This window comes from Hoplias malabaricus, chromosome 1 (genome assembly GCF_029633855.1).
Source record: "Hoplias malabaricus isolate fHopMal1 chromosome 1, fHopMal1.hap1, whole genome shotgun sequence".
In the NCBI taxonomy this organism is placed as follows: Eukaryota; Metazoa; Chordata; class Actinopteri; order Characiformes; family Erythrinidae; genus Hoplias; species Hoplias malabaricus.
Genome location: NC_089800.1, coordinates 60502067 through 60522845, shown reverse-complemented (window position 1 = coordinate 60522845; position 20779 = coordinate 60502067). Strand labels below are relative to the sequence as shown.

The window sequence follows — 20779 nt, the reverse complement described above, 5'->3', positions numbered from 1 at the left end:
GTATTTATTTAGGTAGTTATTTAAATACACATTGGATGAGGTGCTACAGAATTACCACCTGAGAAACATTAGTTTTAAATTAGAAACATTCATGGGATTTACTATTTAAGCATTTCTCTGCAAGGAGTCGTACAGAAGGTAAACAGAAAAAAAATACAGTTATCTATACAATGCTGCACTGGGGTAAATCAAAGCTTGTTTCACCAGCCAAAATAATCTTTTATAAAACCTTACAAATATGTATACAATTAAATGTACACGGTTATTATTACAAAATATTTACCATCTCATTAAACCACTGCCATCAAACGAAACTGAAGCATTATAAAAAATGTCATTATATAAAAAGATGCATCATATACTAACAGGGCAGTTTATGCTCAGAAACTGAGCCTGCACACTTCCAGGGTGCTACTTAGTCACAACATTAAGACTACAATGGATCTGTTTCTTTTTCTTCGTGCTTCTTCCGGTCTCAGCCCACCAAACTGTTCATGTTTCCAGTGATTGTAGGGCCAGGGTACAAAAGCCATGAAGAATTCCTCTTTCTAACCGCCAGGGGGAGACAGTGGACATCCTGAAAGATGTTGGAAGCTCAGACCTTCACTGGACCACTTCAAAGTAGTGTAATATGGCCATGATGTGCTGGGGCATGAACACATATCCTGTGTACACTGCCATTGCTGCTACAGAGATCAAGAGAGAATCTGACATGATGTTAAAGAAATGTACAATTTCGACCATGAATAATGGCATACCTTCCGTTTTGTGAAAACACTGATATACATAGGTATAATTAATCTCTTCTGAAATGTAAATAATATATACAGAGTGAGCTTTCACCTTCATCATATCACTGGAATTCTGTTGTGCACCCAAGACTATGTTTCATAATGAGAAGAAAAACAAGGAAATGCAGCAGGTTTATCTTTTGTACCCAGTGTGAACAATGACACCTCTACCACAGGTGCTTTTAAATCCTACAATTCAGCTTTTGAGAACAAAGGCCACTTGTTATAATGTCATTTTATAACAGCTACAACTATGCCCAGTGACCCTGTACAACAACAATGGCCTAAGAATGTCACATAAATCTGAACTTTGGTGAGGTGAGCAACATTTATACATACGGGAAATAAACTCGAGGGCACAGAGCTTAAAAGCATGCATTTGGGATTGATTTGTGCATCATACTGGCGACGCATGTAGCCAGCAAAATGTTTTCTCTGTTACATTTCTTTTAACAGGCTATTTGCGTTTTTTCAAATTATGTTTAATGCAGGGAAAGTGTTTATGTCTGTGAGTGGTGTGTGCTTGAGAGAGAAAACAAATAACCACGGACATAACCATGACTGAATATGTTTGAATGGAAACGCCAGTCCACCACGGAGCATGACAAACATCACCTACAAACATAATTTGTACTATGGGAAAAAACCTCGAGCACCTGGAGGAAACCCATGCAGACATGAGCAGAAAACATTAAACACCCCACAGAAAGTGACCTGAGGCAGGGTTTGACCCTGGAGTTCTGTGACAGGGACCCTACCTGTTGCGCCACCATTCTGCCCTAAAATGGTATTATTTACTACAGTCTGCTGCACAGATTATGGACATTGCCTTCACTGAAAGTTACAGAATGACAAGAAAATAAGTTTTTTTTTCACAAATTAAACTGAACAAGCAAAATATGTAATTGTTTCTATTGATGTATCATTGAAACGTTTTAAAAACAAAAGTAAATTACTGTCATCAACACAAACGATATCTTAAGATTTCCTCAGGCCATCTCTGCCTCACAACAGCTATGAAAAATGCAGTGACTTCAATCTATTGGAATATTATTTGTATATAATCCAAGGAGAGAATCTAACCTTTAAAAAAATATCTACATAATTAAATTGCTATGATCATTCAACCAAAGAACATGCGCCCCCTTCAGGGTGTCTTCCTGACTGGCGTCTAGTGGTTCCGTGTAGGCTCTGGACTCACCGGGACCCTGAACTGGATAAGCGGTTACAGACAATGAATGAATGAATGAATGACGATCATTCAACAAGATTAATGTGCAATGCCTCTTCTACAGAAACTGAACAAGTTTAGTTCTAATGAGTGGTGAAAGGAACCCAAAATCTGTGCAGTTTAAAACTTTCAATAGCTAACATAAGGCAATATATTACATTAAAGAGAACGACATTGCATTACGCATTTATTCATTCTTTCGATTTCTGCAACTGCTTCATCATGATCGGGGTGGCTGTTGGTCTGGAGCCTACACTGAATCACTGGGTACAAGGAAGTAATATACCCTATATGGAATGCCAGTCCATCACACAATCACTCAGACCGAAGCACCCAAAGGAAACCATGCAGACACAGGGAGTACACATCAAACTCCTCCCAATCACACGAGGCAAGGTCCAAACACCTCAGAGCTGTGTGGCAGCGAGACATTGGTTTATGGTAGATTTGGTTTCTCTACTGTAAACATTCATTCATTCATTCATTCATTGTCTGTAACACTTATCCAGTTCGTGGTGGGTCCGGAGCCTACCCAGAATCATTGGGCGCAAGGCAGGAACACACCCTGGAGGTGCCAGTCCTTCACAGGGCGGCACACAAACACACACACACACACACCTATGGACACATTTGCATTGCCAATCCACCTACCAACGTGTTTTTGGACTATGGAAGGAAACCGGAGCACCCGGAGGAAACCCACGCGGACACAGAGAAAACACAAAAAAACACAGTCACCTGCAGCAGGATTTGAACCCACAGCCTCCAGGTCCCTGGAGCTGTGAGACTGCGACACTACCTGCTGCCCCACCGTGCTGCCCTCTACTGTAAACAATTTTACATGAAATCTGATCTTTAAACCACAACAAATTTTTTTTACTTAAGAAAATTATTTAAAAAAATTCTGGGAAACATCCTGGTGTCTATACAGGGTACTGGACATCGCCAAGTTGAATAATTAGTAAGTCGTTTACGTTATACCAGTGAATTACAGTGGGAATATTCTATGAAATGTACTTCCAATTACGTCAGACTTCAGTGTTACAAGTCAGCTCCGTTGTCTGATTATTCACCACAGAGGGCTGCATCCCAAATAGTTATCTACGTCCTATATTGTGCACTACACAGTTCCTGAACAATGGTCCCAATACCCAAAAGTGCTCTGGGATGTTACATAAATAGTGTGAAATTAGGTAATGACTTTACCGGTAACATACCATTCGAGTGTGAAGGCCGTTACATCACTACCTACATAGTGCACGTTAAAGGAAGAAGGCCATTTAGGATTCAGCCCAATTTAGACGTGTTATAAATGAAAGGATTCTGTTCTATGTATGTAAGTCCTAAAACATAACGTAAACGTATTTGCGCTAAGTTACGGGTTTCCCGTTCTTCACTTGTTGTCGTTCACTTGTTGCTAGCTGCTAATGAGGTTAAGACAAGAACGGCATGGTCAGAGGAGAAAAAAACTCAAACTCCCTTATTGAAAGGATACTGAAGATGGTCCTCTCCCAAGGTTCCAACATGTACAGCGCGGTGACGAGAAGATACTGGTAGTAAAACCAAGATATCTGTTTCCAGGCATCTCCAATCGCCATGTTCCCTACTTCCCCGTTTTGATCCCTCCGCTCCCTTCCGCTTTCTTCACAAAGCGCTTATTGGTGGAGGCGCTTAGTGACGACACGATGAGTCACGTGTGTGCTGTCACCTGGTAGGCCATTTTCGTGTGAGGCGGCTACAGGCCTGGCCCCCAGGATTTGCCTTACATTCTTTTCAAAGGTGTCTTTGAACCAATAATGAAGGTAATTCTGAACCGTTTCTCTGTGGAGAATGGACTTTTGTCATTTGATTCAGAAGCTTGACAAATGCTTCATAATATAAAAATTTACGTTTTTTTCACAGCAATGCTTAAGATGATAAAGCTATGAACCAAAACACCGTGCTGTAATGTTTCAAGAAGGAGCTCAGTAGAATACAGAAGCACAGAGATGTGTCCAGTATTGCTTAAAACGAGGTGACAGGCTTGTGGCAATGAAAATCTGTGTCTTAATCGTGGTGAAAATTGTATATTTATTTTACAAACCTGTAAAACATCAGTTTGCGAAGAAATAAAACTGATTATATAGCTGCTGCTGTTTATCGTATGAATTATTGTATGAGTATTTCCCATAACCTTTGATTGACTTGTAATCTTTTTCAGTAATTCAATTCAAAAAGTAAAACTCATATTATATAGATTCATTACAAAGTGATTTATTTCAAGCGTTTATTTCTTTTAATGTTGATGGTTGTGACTTACAGCCAATGAAAACCCAAAAACCCATTATCTCAGAGAATTAAAAAAAAAATAATCAACACAAAACACATGCAACGTTTTTCCAAACTTTTAAAATGGTCCCTTAATCTGGTGCAGTAGGCTACACAATCATGGGGAAGACTGCTGACTTGACGGATGTCCAGAAAACATGCCATAGCACCCTCCTGCTGTATCCAAGCATATTAATGGAAGATTGATTGGAAGGAAAACGTGTGGTAGAAAAAGGTGCACAAGCAACAGGGAAAACTGCAGCCTCGAAAGAATTGTCTAGAAAAGGTCATTCAAAAATTTGGGAGAGATTCACAGAGTGGACTGCTGTTGGAGTCAGTGCTTAAAGAGCCACCACACTCAGACACATCAGGCCACAACTGTCGCATTCCTTGTGTCAAGCCACTCATGACCCAGAGACAACACCAGAAGTGTCTCACCTGGGCCCAGGAGAAAAAGGACTGGACTGTAGCTCAGTGTCCAAAGTCTTGTTTTCAGATTAAAGTAAATTTAGCATTTCATTTGTAAATCAAGGTCCCAGAGTCTGGAGGATGAGTGGAGAGGCACACAATCCGAGCTGCTTTAGTTCTAGTGTGAAGTTTCCACAATCAGTGATGGTTTTTGGAGCCTTGTTGGTGTTGGTCCACTGTGTTAGATCAAGTCCAAAGTCAATGCAGCCATCTACCAGGAAATTTTAAAGCACTTAATGCTTCCCTCTGCTGACAAGTTTTATGGAGATGTGGATTTCATTTTCCAGCAGGACTTGGCACCCGTCCACACTGTCAAAAGTACCAATCCCTGGTTTAATAACCACAGTATCACTGTTCTTGACTGACCAGCAAACTCCCCTGACCTAAACCCCATAGAGAATCTATGGGTTATTGTCAAGAGGAAGATGAGAGACACTACACCCAACAATGCAGATGAGCTAAAGGCCACTATCACAGCAACCTGGGCTTCCAAAACACCTCAGCTGTGCCACAGGCTGATCGCCTCCATGCCACACCGCACTGATGCAGTTATTAATGCAAAAGGAGCCCCAACCAAGTATTGAGTGCATATACTGTACATACTTCTCCGTAGGCCAACATTCCTGTATTAAAAATATTTAATTAGGCTTACATAAAATTCAAATTTTCTGAGATCATTTCCTAATTTATTGAGATGCACCAGTAAATAACTTGCTAAATGCAGCGAGAATGAAAAAGTCTTTGCAGGAATAAAACAGAATTATATAAGGAGAATCATAATTTATGATTTAAAGTAAAACTTGCATTATCGCATATAATAAAGAGTTTAAGAATGTATATCATACAGTTTGAGTAGAATGCGTAGAGGGGGATTTGGACGGCATGCCATAGACTCTCGTCATGCGGGCGCTTGCGCTCTCTCTATCCCGGTATTCATTGCACGACAAGCCGAACAGGAAGTGACACGATTGACCACAGGTTGATCAAACAGCACGATCTCTGGGTCCAGTTTATACTGTCAATAGGTGGCCTGAGCCTTGGTTTCTGATCATATTTAACGTCCTAATTTGTGATTGGATTAAGTGGAGTGTTGAAAAACACACAAAGCTTTTTTGTTTAATACACTGAAACATTTATGCAAAGGCGTAAGAAATTTGGTAAAGACAATTTCAGATAACATGACAGGAAACCTGGTAAAAAAAAAACAATGATTCTGAAAAATAAAACAAGAATTTAAGAAAAATGTAATAAAGGTAATTGAGTACCTCCTGTCTAGGGAGAACAAAAGCAAAGGAACCGAGACTAAATGAACACTAGATGGCAGTATGCCTCCAGCACTAATTCTAATGTGTTTTGTGCTCATCCATTAACTGCTAAGTCTATAGGCCTTTTAGGAAAGAATAAAAATGGAGCGGTGCGGTTTTACACTCCAGGTGAAGGTTTCAAATCCTGGCATGAACAGGCAAACAGTTCTTATTCCTGGTTTTTTTTTAAATACATCCCACTCTGCATAGCACCTGATGATTGTAATTGTGTAATTCCACCATTCAACAGGAACTATGTTGCCAGTCATTTGGTCTTTCAAGGAAGCACTCACAGCTGTCAGTTAAATAATAAATCTTTAAAAAAGACCCCAATATGCTATCAATGCAAGAACTGAATACAAATTTTCAGCAATGATCAGACAATAATAAGGTTATGCATCAATTCTATATTAAAAAAAGGAAATAATTTTTACATTGTTTTCCACTGCTCAATAAATGTGTAAAGAAATGTACATATATTTTACATTAATGTGCATGAACAAAGACATATCAGATTCTTTTTTAAAAACACCTCCTTGTTCTCATGTTTCATGAGCAACTTGTTGAAAGTGAATAAAGGAATGAAGGTGGCTTGGAGTACTTTGCCACTCACATTATCTTTTCAGCAATGGCTTGCAAGGATGTTGAAAAAGTGGTAGACCTCATCCTTATCAAATACAGCCACTTCAGTAGAACACTCTGTACACTTCACTGGATGGTATATGTCTTCTTCATCCATTCCACTCAGTCTGGAGTCAATCAGGCCCGTCTCTGTCTTCGTCTCATTCTCTGTGGATGAGGCCATGGAACCGTGACGACGTTTCTTCCTGCGTTGGTTCTTCTGTTTGACTGATTTATACTTCAACACCTCATCTTTATTCACCGTACAGTTCATCACAAACATGGCTCGGTACTGCGTCCTATATTTCTCATGCCTGTGTGTGAAGAGAATTGCTTTTAGTAAAATCTATATCTGTATATAGATAATAAAACATGTCACTGTCACACCAAACCATGCATCTCCATATTCTCTGTTTTTATTTCTTTATCCATATATATATATATGAAAAAGTAGAACGTGTAGTGACACCCTCACCTCTGACAATCCAGACATAACGTGGTCATACATGCAGGACAGTTGAGTACGGCATCACTGCTCGGGAGAAGGTGGGATTTGTTTCTTTTCTCTGAAGAAGACATGGTCCTTCTGTGGCCTCTGTACCTATATCTACAAAAAATGTAATGTATATGTAAAAATCCTTTCATGACTTGGTCTGTGTAGAGCTACAGTAGTGATACTAGTACTTAACCCACTCTTTCCTCTTGGCGTCTACCCATGCCTGATCCCGATCGTCTTCATCTGGGTCATATAACAGCTCGTCGTTTGTAGGTATAATACGCTGCTTTCTCCTCAGACTCTGGGAAACACCTAAAACACAACATCATATAAACAAACATATTAAATGCCTGTAAGGTGCAACACATAACACTGGTTCATTTGTTCCTGGCATTCTCACCTGACGGGCTGTCTTCATCAGAGTCTGAGTCAAAGTATATCTTGTCATACTCTGGTTGTGTTGTTGTCATGTTTTGAGTTGGAGCATTGCCACTAGTTTGAGATGTCTCACCTGCAACTGAACATGACACTCAGTAAACACAACTATCACGTCAATACTTCACGTTTGAGGAAGTGTCCACTGTCAGTGTTGTAATGATAACCTTGAGCTGATGGAAAGTTCCAATTGCACTCCATGGACTTCATAGTGCTGCTCAGCTCTGCCTCCATCTCTTTCTCAAAGTCATCGCCACTGGATGACTCACTTTCCCCTGTCAGGTATTCACGGATTAGCTTCTTTTTCTGATCTGGAGTTCCATTAAGAAGAATGTCGAGTTCATCTTCCGAGCTAAAGTGCATAACACAACAAACAAAGCAAGCTTTCTTTAAATCAGAAGTTTGAAAATAGCTGCAGTAACAGTCTATACTCATGTGACTGCATTCAGGCACAAGAGCATTGTGATCAGGTCTTGATATTCCATAATTAGTTCTGTAATATAAAGCCACCTCAAGTCATTCCAAATGTAAAGTTACTTGATGGTGCACAATCACCCCATTGAATGCAGTTCCACTACTCCATAACACAATGAGGGGCTCTGTACACCTCTAGATGATTTGTGGCTCTGAAAATAGTTACTTTAGACCAGAGAGTATTCAACAGGTTCAGGTGAAGTTAATAAACTGCACGGGCAGTGGTTTTCTACAAAGGATGTGTGTGCAAATGCAAAGCTAAAGGAAATGCTGAAAAGAAAGTGAAATACATCAAAGCAGATTATGTTCATTCTGTAAACAGACTCGCCATTAAATTAAAACCGCCTCTTTGTTTCTAAAACCACTCTTCATTTTATCAGCTCCATTTACCATATAGGTGCACTTTATACTTCTACAATTACAGACTGTAGTTCTTCTGTTGCTATACATACCTTTAAAACCACTTTTTTTTACCTTCTTCTTGGTCAGGACTACCAGGAAAGTTACTATATGAGTGATAGCGAGATCAGTATCAACATTGCTGTGGCACTGAGGTATCAGCTAGTGGTGTCGGGTCATTGTTACTGTCGCGATGAGAATAACCCACCACCCAAATGAAACTGCTCTGTGGGGGTCCTGACCATTGAAGAGGTGAAACGGAGCAAACAAAGTATGCAGAGCAACACGAACTACAGTCTGTTATTGTAGAATTACAGTGCTCCTATGTGGTCTGTGGAAGTGAGAGAAAGGTCAGTGAGTGTAGAAATAAGAAGTCGCCGTGATACGTATTAAAAGTCCACGGTAGTTACACAAACACCGCATAGTAACACTCAGTTCGGCCTCCTGCTCTTCAGTTACCTGACCGCCCGCTCCTCGTCACTAGGCTCTTCAATCTCGTAGGAATCATACTCATCTTTGCGGTCCATTTTCCTTTAATTCTGAAAAAGAAATAGCTAACTATTCAACACAATGTCTATCACTGCCTTGCGACAGTCTCTCGGCTCGACTCTCAACGTCTCCGGGTTACGAGTGTTCAACGTCAGGTTTCAAAATAAAAGTCGGCTGATAGTCACGGCTTAACTGCTATCCCTGGCAAAAATAAAAATATGAAAAACAAACAAATGAATAAAAACATTTTAATATTTCTGCTTGTCAAGGATTCCCCCACAGAGCTGGTGTTACTTGTGTGGTGGATCAATCTGTTGTACTAGTATGGGATCAGACAAGCAATGCTGCTTCAAACCCGTGTCACTGCTGGACTAAAGCGAGTCCAACTAAACAACCAGTGACCACTGATGAAGGACGACCAACACAAACTGTGCAAGGGCAGATCAGCTACTATCTCTATCTTTACTACAACGTGGACCAACAGGTGTGTATGACAGAGTGGAATGTACTGCCGTTACTTACCGGTGGGCTGTCATCAACCATTCAAATACTACCTCCTATGTGCTGCTCATTTAGAAATTGTAACCACTAAAACAGGGTAAAAGGGTTTAACAAATTATTCAGAGCAACTGACTATATATATTCTTGCCATTCTATATAACTGGCATACAACATCACGCTTTTTCTCTTGAGAGGAACGTTTGAGAAAAATGGTGGAAATAAATGAGAATATCCTTCCCGCTGAATTTTCACTCAGTCACTCATTATTAAATACACTATCACATAAGGTAAACAGTGTTATTTATTTTTGCCATGTTCATTGTCATTTTATGGTCATTTTTACTATTTATGTCAGCATTCCTCCATCTGAATAAATGGAAGCTTTGGTCACTTACTGTGAAAAAAAACATTCATATACAGTGCACTTAAAAAGCTTGGGGGAGAAAAATTGTCATTTAAGATTTATACAATATCTGATTAGTCTCAATATTAAGGCAAACAATGATGCATTACTTATCAGGAATGAAAAATGAAAAAAAAATATTTTGCTAAAGAGTTATACAAAAATTAAGAGTCTGATTTAGTTGATCAATAGCAATACAGTGAAAACTAATACAACATGTACAAGGCTTTGAGTGACCATACACTTTAATCATAATAACAACCAGCTCAACTTCAACAAGACAACTGAGCAGCATCCATAAAAAATGATTACTTAAACAAAAGACTCTCGGATTACAATAAGCAAAACGAACCAGTAAAAAGAAAACAATCAGAATTTACAGGAACTTAAATGTGTTCATGAAGCAATTCCCATGAAAAAAGGGTCAATTAACAATTAGAAGATACAAGACAAGATTAAATGAAGTTGTTGGTTCTTGTGCTGTGTGGACTTGGAAAATCTTCCACAGTGGGCCACGTCACTTTAAGTAGTGGAGGGAGTATGGTGTCTCTGGTAGTGATACATACAGATGTTTCTTGACAAACAGACCCCAGGTTTGCTCTCTCCTCCAATCCTTTGAATACAGACGGGACCAAAGCAGGGACAGCCCTAGACAGTGAAACTGGTGCTAGGGTCTAAGTGTCCCCTTTTAGAACAGCCAGACAGCTTTGCAACAATTGTAGATTACCCTTGAAAAAAAAAAGTGGAGTAGAATTGCAATGTTAAGAGTAAGCTTTTTAATGTGATTGGTGACAAATGCATTAATGGAAGCTGTGCTTTTTATTCAAAAACTTGTAAACTCTTCCTATCATGCAATAAAGAATTACCTTAGCATGTTTGAGCTCGAGCTCTGCTAGTTCCACCAAGTTCTTTCTGAAAGCTGCTACTCTTCTGGTTTTGAAATCTATCAGTTCTGTTTGGGAGAAAAAAAATACACATATAAAGCAGTTTAGTAATTAATACAAACATACTTTGTACACTAACAAAAACTAAACTTAAACCAAAAAAAAAGCACCTTGCTTAGCTGATTCTGAGATTTTCTCAAACTTCTGACAGCACAACTGCTGGGTGGTTTCTGCTTGAAGGACATCTTTGTTTTTGGCCCTGGCTTTGTCTAGGGCTTTGTTGGCATTCTCGTAATCAACTAATGCCCTTCCTCGTCTGTACAGGAGGTCCTGAAGGGCAGTGAAGTACAGTTCAACTCAACTAAACTCATGATCACAGAAGAAATGCTAAGCCTGTTATCTAGCACAATGTAATCTAATGGTGTTTTAAATAATCATGAAAGCAGCAACTATATTGGATGTGCATACAGTATGAGATAGTAATTGTGCAACAACATACTAGAGGTGGGCGGTATAAGAATATTTAATCAATATAATGTTAAAATTATGGCTTTTCTGGGCATATCATGGACATCATTCTAAAGTATACTGACAAAATGCATCCACTCAACTCTATATATATATCTCAATGGCAACTTTTAAAATATTGCATTTTTCTGTGTCTAAACATAGTAATACATATTTTTTAATCGTAAAATTGTCTTTAATCATCATAACAGTTTATAAGGCATAAGGCATACCTTGGCAGCTTGCGACTCCCTGAGGTAATACTTCAACAAGTCAGCAAGTTTTAAGTCTTCATCAGCAGCAACTCGTGCCTCAATTTTCTATGCAGGAAACACACAGACAGCATTAGATGAAGTGGCAGGAAGAAAGCAGGTGACCTTATAATCCTTGAGGCACTGTGCTCAATTACTACTTTTGTTGGTGTAGAACTGCTAACGTTCAATGTGCATTCAACACCGAATTAGCTCCCTCGCACTAATTTGGTTAAAGGGGACCTGCATTCTTATCTCCCTTCAAACCTCACAAAGCTTAATGTGAAAGTTTGTGTTCCCATGAGAAAGAATCTACTAAAAAAAGAAAAAAAAGGGGCTTTAACTGCAAAACAAATCACATGCTAGATAAACTGAGTAACACAACGATGGTAGACAACTGTACATGAACTTAATATTAGAGTTAAATATATGGTACCAACATCACCATTGCTTGTTACTTTAAATACAGTAATATATTCCATTTCCTGATTCAGCAATTATGTATTGGAAACAGGAAATATTTTTCCGTGGTTTACACAAAATTATTAATCCTTGTGTTTCTTGGTGCTGTTAAAATGATAGAAATTCACATACCCGTGTTTTCTCAAAAAGCTCAGATACTTTCAAGAAAAACCTAAAAGAAAAAATAATAACTATCACTATAACAATCACTATAACACTATATAAATTGAAATACTGATACATACTTGCAGACATCCGTGGAGTCCTGTGTCCCTAAAGTGTATAGCGTGGAGGCAATTCTGTTGATGTCATCTGCAGCACCTGAAAACAAAGCACATATTACACCTCCAGACAAAAACACAGAGATTTCGCACAATGCTTAGCTCTGTAATCCATGCACTGACTCAAACCATTCATTCCTTCAGTTAAAAAGCATTCACTTTGATTTTGAATTCTGCTCAGTGTGTCATGTTTCAGTGCCACAAAAAAAGACACTTTACCCAAGACTAACATAGCACAGAAAAAACAGCTCAAGTAAAAGGAGACATGCCAGGTGACAGCACAAATGACTAGTATAAACTGACAGTTGCTATAATGAACAACATGTCAACAGACAAAACCTGCTAATGAGAAATGAATAAAATTAAAACGTCACCTGACATATCCAAAGACTCCCAACAAGGACACATATGAAGTGAGGCTCTTTTACTAAGACATGCAGAGAAAATACTTACCATTTTCCACATTTGTAAGCAATTTAATGCAAAACAGAGTAGACATAAAATACTGCACATAACATAAAATGCAATGAAACATGACACACAATTTTTGTGGAAATGAATCAAATGTTTGGTCCTCAGTTAAATCAGTTTGACCCGAGGTCATACATGGACTATTGCAAAAAGTCATGTTTTATTAACACCATGCACTGGGTCAAATAAAAATAATTCTACCATTTCCCAGCAATAACTTTTTTATTTTTACATATTTAACACGTGACATTTTGGTGCTTACATATGTTGAAAGTGTAAACTGCATGTAAGTGAAGAACTTACCTTAAGAGTGACAGTTACAAGTAGGTGAAGAGAAACTTACTTTTGTGAGACCTGATCATTCTGTCAGATTTGGCAGAGGCGTCTTTGACGCGGTTATGGTACTCTAAAAGGAATGTCTTCTCATGTTCAAAGAAGTCATCCACATCCTATATTCCAAAACATGTGTGTATGTGTTGGGGTGGGGGGGTGGGGTAAAAGGAAAAAAAGATTAATTACATATTTTCTCTTGTGACTGTTTATATTGCACCCTGCTCTCAATGTATGAAGGGCCTCATTACAAAATTAAATAAAATGCTACTTTAAAATAAGTTAAAATTAAATGCTACTTTAATTAATGTTCTTTTATCCCACCCTATAAACATTAAGATGATTGACTTTTTTTTTTTTTTTTTGTAAAAGTAATTTATTAGAGAAAAAAAAGACAAACATAATATAGAACAGTTCTGCATATCATCACTGTCCGATTAAAAACATGTATTTCCAAAAAGCAAATTTTTAGAAACAGGAAAAACCTATATTTCTCTGAAGGTAACAGATAAGCAATAGATTTATACCCATTACAGCTCAGAAATATAACCACAGCCTGCAGCGTATTCTTGCTGGGAATCCATGTTTTAGCAAAAGCAGAGTCTATCATTATTATACTTGATCGAAATGTAAACATTTAAAGAATCCAAAGTAACCATTAGTAAATCATTCCCCATAACAATACATTTCCACCTCCACACCCTCCTTACTCAATTTGTTTCACATGATGGAGTCACATGTCAGAATGCAGTTGGATCTCACCTTCACTCCTGCCACTATTACACCATCTGCAGACTTGACTACATTCTTGAAGAAGTCCTCCAGTTTCTCTTTCTTGTTTTTGCCTCGTACACTCAGCTGCAGTTTGACAGGAACAAACATTCTGAACAAGTTACCTTACTCTGTTACCAAACATATATTTAAATAACAGTTTAAATAACACAACAAACAGAATAACACTTACATCTTGGTTGTACTCTAAGAAAACATGAAAGTTCAAATCCTTCCGGAGAACAGGATGAGCAGCAACACGACACAGAAACACCTCATGCATTGCCACAGTCTTCTTGAAGATGGCCAAATATTCACTGTAACACAATTTAAGTAATTTTCAGTGGTGCAAGAAAACACATACATCAAAGCAACTGTAAAAACCAAAGTGAACTTAATAACAGAGGCCACTAGAGGAAAGTGACTTACGCCTCGAGTTCCTGTTTCATCTTTGTGAACTCCTCCTTGGTCATGGAGCCTTCCCCCTCACCCAGCTTCTGTAGCTTCTCGCGTGAGGCGTCGAAGTCTGGTCTTGGAGGAGCAGGAGGAATCTGAGAATTAAAGCGAAAGGGAAAAAGAATCCATTGGTCATATTACTTCATAATCTTTATGCTTCTAAAAATCCTTTTGTGGTTTGACATTCACAGAGTAATACTGATGGAGCATGCTAATGATATAATTGTTCACTGTGTCCGTCTGCAAATGCAGAAAGCGCTTTCCCACACGGTAAAGTGACGTAAATAATTCACTTGAGATATGGGGGGGTAATGCAAAATGCTTTTCACTGCCAAGAATCCTGGCTCTCTGCATCTAAAATACATTCAGATGAAAGGGCAATAAATCAGACAGCAAGTGTGTGACCCATGTTGCAAAACATCAACTAGATTCCACAAGACTAGACAGTTAATTCCTAGTGCACCGCTTCAAATTCTGTTAACCCGCAGACCTTAGGTCTCATACACTGAATCAATTATGAATAACACTATGTCACCTTACTCGGTTTGAGTTTTGAAAGGCAATTTTCCCTTTACTTTGTCTACCCTATGTTTATATCTGGTACTTTTGCAAATAAAAGCCCAAGTATCTACCACAAACTAACATAGTAGATATGGCTAGGGGTAATTACTAGTTCATATATCTTCAGTTGATTAAATTAACTTTACTGCAGGTAACTACTCTGATGCATTCGGAAAAGTAGGCCGATGTCATTACTACTGTATTTCACGTGATACACCAGACTACTATTGATCATTAGGCTTGTGTTTTAATGCATCACAAAAAAACCCACAAATAACCAAGATAAGTAATAAAGGTTTTATAAGAGTACATTATTAAGTTTTAGAGAGGCAGAAAATTACATCTTTTTCTTCTTCCTTCGCCTGTTCCCGTCAGGAGTCACAACCCTAAATTTCTATCCGTGCTCTGGAACTGGCACTACAATGCCATGCATTCCAGTGGCTAGGTACACACACTCTCACACCTATGGGAAATTTTCCAAGTCACCAACCCACCTACCAATGCGTGTTTTGGGACTGTGTGAGGAAAGAGTAGCACCCAGAGGAAACCCACGTGGACACAGGGAGAACACACTGGGGTTTAAATTTTGTTTACAAACAAACATTCTCTTCAGCAAATGCACAACTAGCATCACACTGTAAATGTGGGATGCACAATATAAGGTATTGGGATAAGGTATGGGATGCACAATATAATTAACATTGACAGATAATTACTTAGATCATTATTGGGTTATGCCAAATTCTTTAGGTGCTGGTCAAAAAATTTGAATAAATGGTCTTTAAAAAGGTCTCTCAGTCTAGTTCTGTAGGCTACACAATAATGGGGAAGACTGCAGACTTGACAGTTGTCCAAAAGACGATCATTGACACCTTACACAAGCAGGGTAAGACACAAAAGGTCATTGCTAAAGAGGCTGGCTGTTCACAGAGCTCTGTGTTGCTCAGTGATGGTTAGGAGTGCCATGTAATCTGCTGGTGTTGGTCCACTGTGTTTTCTGAGGTCAATGCAGCCATCTACCAGGAGGTTTTAAAGAACTTCATGCTTCCTGCTGCTGACCAACTTTATGGAGATGTAGTTTTCATATTCAAACAGGACTTGGCACCTGCACACAGTGCCAAAGCTACCAGTACCTGGTTTAAGGACCATGGTCTCCCTGTTCATAATTGGCCAGCAAACTCACCTGACCTTAACCCCATAGAAAATCTATGGGGTATTGTGAAGAGGAAGATGCAATACACCAGACCCAACAATGCAGAAGAGCTGAAGGCCACTATCAGAGCAACCTGTGCTCTCATAACACCTGAGCAGTGCCATAGACAATGCCATGTCACAATGCTGCAGTAATTCAGGCAAAAGGAGCCCCAAATAAGTATTGAGTGCTGTACATGTTCATACTTTTGAGTCGGCCAGCGTTTCTAAAAATCCTTTTTTTTTTTTGTCTTGGTCTTAAGTAATATTCTAATTTTCTGAGATACTGAATTTGGGGTTTTCATTAGTTGTCAGTTATAATCATCAAATTAACAGAAATAAACACTTGAAATATATATCAGTCTGTGTGGAATGAATGAGTATAATATGCAAGTTTCACTTTTTGAATGGAATTATGGAAATAAATAAACTTTATGATATTCTAATTATATAACAAGCACCTGTATATTTGGTATCTAAAATATTCATAATAAACTACTATTGAATAATTACTTACTATAAAACCAGCATATTCTTCATTCTCTACAAAAGAGTCATGGAGCCAGATGAATTCTTCATGCTGTCTCACCACAGAGAATTCATTCTGCTTGAAGTTGGGTAGAGTGCTCTAAGAAAACAAAGTACAAGACAAATCCTGACAAATTATTAAAATAAGTTATTACAAATTGTTACATTTCTTTTATCTCCTGTTATCAACAAATTAGTTCCAACTGAATAACATGATTTGCATTGTTTGAAGTTTTTGGCCACAACCTTTCTGACAATGCAGTCACAAGCACCAGAATAGAATAACATCTGTTACCAGCAATAATAGGCTTACCTTTGTATGGACAGTGAACTTCACTTTATCTCTTTCGCTCAGAGCATCTGAAATGTCCACTTGTAACGTAGCATCAGTCTGGAGGTCCACGTTGATGGCCCTGGGCTGTTTTTGAGTTAGACATCACCATTTCAAATTAGACATCACTAGAAAGTGAAGGCACTCATTTTCACTTTTCGTTTTTTCCTCATTGTGGATTATATGGAGTGTTTAAATCAAGTTTTATATTTAGCAGCTTTAACCTCACTGTGTTTCACAGCTGTTCCACTGTGGAATGAGTTTGTTTAATTCCTTAAATAAGGCCTACAATCCTCATGACAAATTTATATATTCTTTTTCAAGGCAGACATTTTACAAAGCTGCTTCAACAATTTTCTCAGTGACAGCAAAGTTTTTGGACATTTGTGCTAGGATCATTTTGTTGGAGAAACACTCTAGACCAAATCAGAAACAGGCCTAGAGTTGAAGGCGCTTCCATATGTGTGTATATGTATTTTGTAAATAAAGCAAGACTACATTAAAAAGCCTGCAACACACTGCAAAAACACTGGGACAGCGTCAGGTTTACTATTCTGTTTCATCACCTTTCCCTTTCATTACACAGTATAATAATTTAGGAAATTTGCATATTAATTAATTTATTTATTTTTTTGGGAAGACTACAGCTGCTTAAACGTCCATGGTTACCATTGCCTGGGTCTCCTCTTCATGATGTTCCATAGGAGACATATTTACTTCAAGAAGGTCAGTCAAGCACCCACAATCTGTGTCTATGAAGCCATGTTGCTGTAGCACATACAGAACGAATCCTGGTACTATCTTGATTAAATAACCATGGCCTTCCTCTGTTCAGATGTCACCGTGATCACAGCATATGCCTCTGTAAAAACCCAATGCTTCCCTCCACATCAATAGATCAGTCTCACATATGCAAGTCACCCATACAAGGGCTATCGATACACCTCTATACCTATTACTGATAACAGTAGTAACTGTCCCTTTCGTCATTAACATATATTAAGAAAATATAATAAACAACATTCTTCATTTTTCACAAAAGCAAGCTGAAACATGAAACATTTATACTGACTTTTGGACCATCCAAGATAAGCTTGAGCCCAGAAAATTAATTAGTGATACTGCATAGAATTAAATAATGAAGGGCATGTTAATTGGAAACAGGTTCAAGTTTCTTTTTTTTTTTTTTTTTGGGATGAAGCATTGGACTATGTTAAGTGACAACATTTATTTATTTAAGTACTGCAAAACCCATGTGGCTATTTGTATCACTGTAATATGTGCCATCTGAGGGCTAGAAGGTCACCCTGATTGAATACTGTCCAGCCTTACATGGACAGGTATTTTTTCCAGATTTCTTGAAGCATTTCACAAAGACAAAAGTGTTCTGTTTGACACTGCTTTCATGAAGTCTGGCATTAAGTGAGAACCAACAACCTAGTTTTGCTTGCAAAGAATGAGCCCTTGGTTAACGTTGTTCTTACAGCTTTTATATTCACCTGTTTATAATGAAGTTGTCCAATACATTCTGGATTTTTGTTTTACTTTTCTTATTTATTTATTTATATGTTTTTAACTTTTATCATGCCCCTGTGCCAACATTTTCAGAGTGAGTTGCAGGCAATACATTCATATTTCAGTAAATATTTACCAAATAAATAAATAAATAATAAATAAATAAAAAATAAAAAGAAAATGGCCCAACTGTCTTTAAAGCACATTAATTATAGCTGAAATGGGTACATATGTATACATTGCACAAATGGTTCAAGTATCCAAATAAATTTTGTGCTGCTGTGTAGCAGCTATTCTATGTATGAAAATGTAATTTCTACTCAAAAATATTGGAAATAAACCCTTGGAAATGTAGCATCGCCAGTGGCAGTGTGACAGAGTTTAGAGATGTAGTGTGACCCAATGCACAGCTGCTTCATCCTACATTCTCTCAACTTTGTTACTGGCCTTGGGAGCATGACCAGCTCCTTCCTGACTGTCAGGGTCAAGGAACTTACAGACTAAAGGGATTACTGCTCGCTGCAAAAAAACAGCTTCACGGACGCCAGCCAGGAGCTTATGTCTGTGCGTGAAACATGCTGTTGGTTATGTTGTGCCTGTTTGCGTTTCCCACAGAATCTTGATCTGCAGCCAGTGAGAAGTCAACTGACTGAGCGCTGTGCTAATAGCTCGTAGCTCAGAAGCTCTTAAGCGACATTGAACGTGACTGACACGGTTAATCCCCCACCGAACACACAGCCTTTAACCACTGTTCAACGCACCGGATAAAACGGCGAAAACGCTTCGGCAAATCCGACGGTGTCGCTATAAACAGACAAAAACCTAAAAGAACTTACTCCCCTGTCTTCCTCGGAGAGGAAATCCGGACCGTCGTCCAGCCCTTCTTGCTGTCAAAGAAAAACACGACAAAAAGCACAACACACATGACTTAAACATTAAATCGACCATTTCAGAGAGACAAGAACAACACTGCTCTGTTGTCCGTTAAAAAAGCGGAGAGTAGAGTACAGTAATGATACCGAAACCCACCATCATGGCCGCTGCGGGTGGAGCACTGAACGCGCTGAGTGTGGAGACGGGATCGTGACGTCACGCGTCGGCTCCGGGAGGGCGGGGCTACACTACAAACAACAGAGAGATGGAGCTGGGGCACATTACCGTTTATTTTCTATAAGTTAGAAACATTGTATGTGCCCTGTGCAGGAGTTAGGGCACGTTTCATCCGCTTTCCCTCAATACGTCAATTAGAGATCGTGTACTAAGAAAAAATATAATTAGTTGACCAAGGCAATCAAATTGTACATTGTATGGGATAAACATGTAAACAGGTGCCAGTGTACGGCCTCAGGGTACTCCTGAACATACATATTGTTTACAAAATGAATTGTTAAAATACAGGCATAGTGTACAATTTACAACTGTACAAATAGACTATAACAGGAAGTCCAACTGATCCAATTCACATTGCATGCATCACCATGCATAAACATTCATTCATTCATTGTCTGTAAGCGCTTATCTAGTTCAGGGTCACAGAGGGTCCAGAGCCTACCTGGAATCATTGGGCTCGAAGCAGGAATACACCCTAGAGGGGGCACCAGTCCTTCACAGGGCAACACACACTCACTCACACCTACGGACACTTTTGAGTCCCAATTCACCAACCAACGTGTGTTTTTGGACCGTGGGAGGAAACCCACGCGGACAGATACATAGATATTTTATTGATCCCCAGGGGAAATTCAAGGCAGGGGAGAACACAGGGCCATGACAAAAATTCCACAGTAAAATCTCTTCATCTTCAGGATATCAATAGTGTGTATATTGTGCCTTCAATGAGCCTTTCAGATCTTTGAGACAGTTTGACAATAAAGAGCTAATATCCGCGGAAGGAAGCTAAACGTGTAGTTTTTCCGTGGTATGGAAGTTGTGTTGGTATTTATATATATATAATTATTTTATATATATATAGCGGCGACAGAATGCAACTACTGCACTATTTAAGGTGAAAGAGAAAATCCAAATGAATCGATTGTTTATCCCTTGTGTCCCGGATCTGTACTCTAAATTTTTTGTAACTCGTATTTTGGTGTCTGAATGTTGTCTACCGAATTTGAGCAACTTCGAAATATATTGTTTGATTTTTTTTTGAGCTTGAATTTTTTTAATCATAATTTATTAACCTTGAATAATAACAGTGAAGACGTGTTCTCGAAAATTCACGAGTTCTATTCAAGAGCAATTGTATTCAGACGCATAATTTCGAAGCAAAATATTCAGAGGTGGAAATGTGAAGACTTAAATTAAAAAGGAACAAAATT

The 20779-nt window shown here is 38.6% G+C and overlaps 3 protein-coding genes across 3 annotated transcripts; all 3 read right to left on the bottom strand.

The window, feature by feature from the left end:
- sptssa (serine palmitoyltransferase, small subunit A) lies at positions 1–3669 on the bottom strand. Its single transcript, XM_066681613.1, has 2 exons — positions 3518–3669; positions 1–707 (listed from the first exon to the last, which is right to left on the bottom strand). The coding sequence occupies exons 1-2, from the start codon at positions 3618–3620 to the stop codon at positions 604–606; spliced, it is 207 nt and encodes a 68-aa protein (XP_066537710.1). The 5' UTR covers positions 3621–3669; the 3' UTR covers positions 1–603.
- A 1919-nt stretch (positions 3670–5588) lies between these two features.
- Positions 5589–9200, bottom strand: eapp (e2f-associated phosphoprotein). The gene is made up of 6 exons (XM_066669529.1): positions 8986–9200; positions 7821–8005; positions 7619–7735; positions 7416–7530; positions 7198–7329; positions 5589–7036 (listed from the first exon to the last, which is right to left on the bottom strand). Exons 1-6 carry the CDS (start codon positions 9051–9053, stop codon positions 6724–6726), a joined length of 930 nt encoding a protein of 309 aa, XP_066525626.1. The 5' UTR covers positions 9054–9200; the 3' UTR covers positions 5589–6723.
- Positions 9201–9808: 608 nt separating this feature from the next.
- On the bottom strand, positions 9809–19590 carry snx6 (sorting nexin 6). Its single transcript, XM_066669517.1, has 14 exons — positions 19488–19590; positions 19295–19345; positions 16926–17030; positions 16602–16712; positions 14306–14427; positions 14070–14193; positions 13868–13963; positions 13119–13224; positions 12269–12344; positions 12156–12195; positions 11544–11630; positions 10974–11133; positions 10786–10871; positions 9809–10647 (listed from the first exon to the last, which is right to left on the bottom strand). The coding sequence occupies exons 1-14, from the start codon at positions 19491–19493 to the stop codon at positions 10594–10596; spliced, it is 1224 nt and encodes a 407-aa protein (XP_066525614.1). The 5' UTR covers positions 19494–19590; the 3' UTR covers positions 9809–10593.
- Between the last annotated feature and the right edge of the window lie 1189 nt (positions 19591–20779).

Coding starts and splice junctions, on each gene's coding strand:
- sptssa (XM_066681613.1), bottom strand. CDS start 3,620: ATGGCGATTGGAGATGCCTGGAAACAGATATCTTGGTTTTACTACCAG. Junction 708..3,517: donor TTGGGAGAGGACCATCTTCA/GTATCCTTTCAA, acceptor ACATCATGTCAG/ATTCTCTCTTGATCTCTGTA.
- eapp (XM_066669529.1), bottom strand. CDS start 9,053: ATGGACCGCAAAGATGAGTATGATTCCTACGAGATTGAAGAGCCTAGT. Junction 7,330..7,415: donor GTAGACGCCAAGAGGAAAGA/GTGGGTTAAGTA, acceptor CATTTTTTGTAG/ATATAGGTACAGAGGCCACA. Junction 7,037..7,197: donor TTATGTCTGGATTGTCAGAG/GTGAGGGTGTCA, acceptor CTTCACACACAG/GCATGAGAAATATAGGACGC.
- snx6 (XM_066669517.1), bottom strand. Junction 14,428..16,601: donor AAGAATATGCTGGTTTTATA/GTAAGTAATTAT, acceptor TTTAATTCTCAG/ATTCCTCCTGCTCCTCCAAG. Junction 13,964..14,069: donor TCTTAGAGTACAACCAAGAT/GTAAGTGTTATT, acceptor GTCAAACTGCAG/CTGAGTGTACGAGGCAAAAA.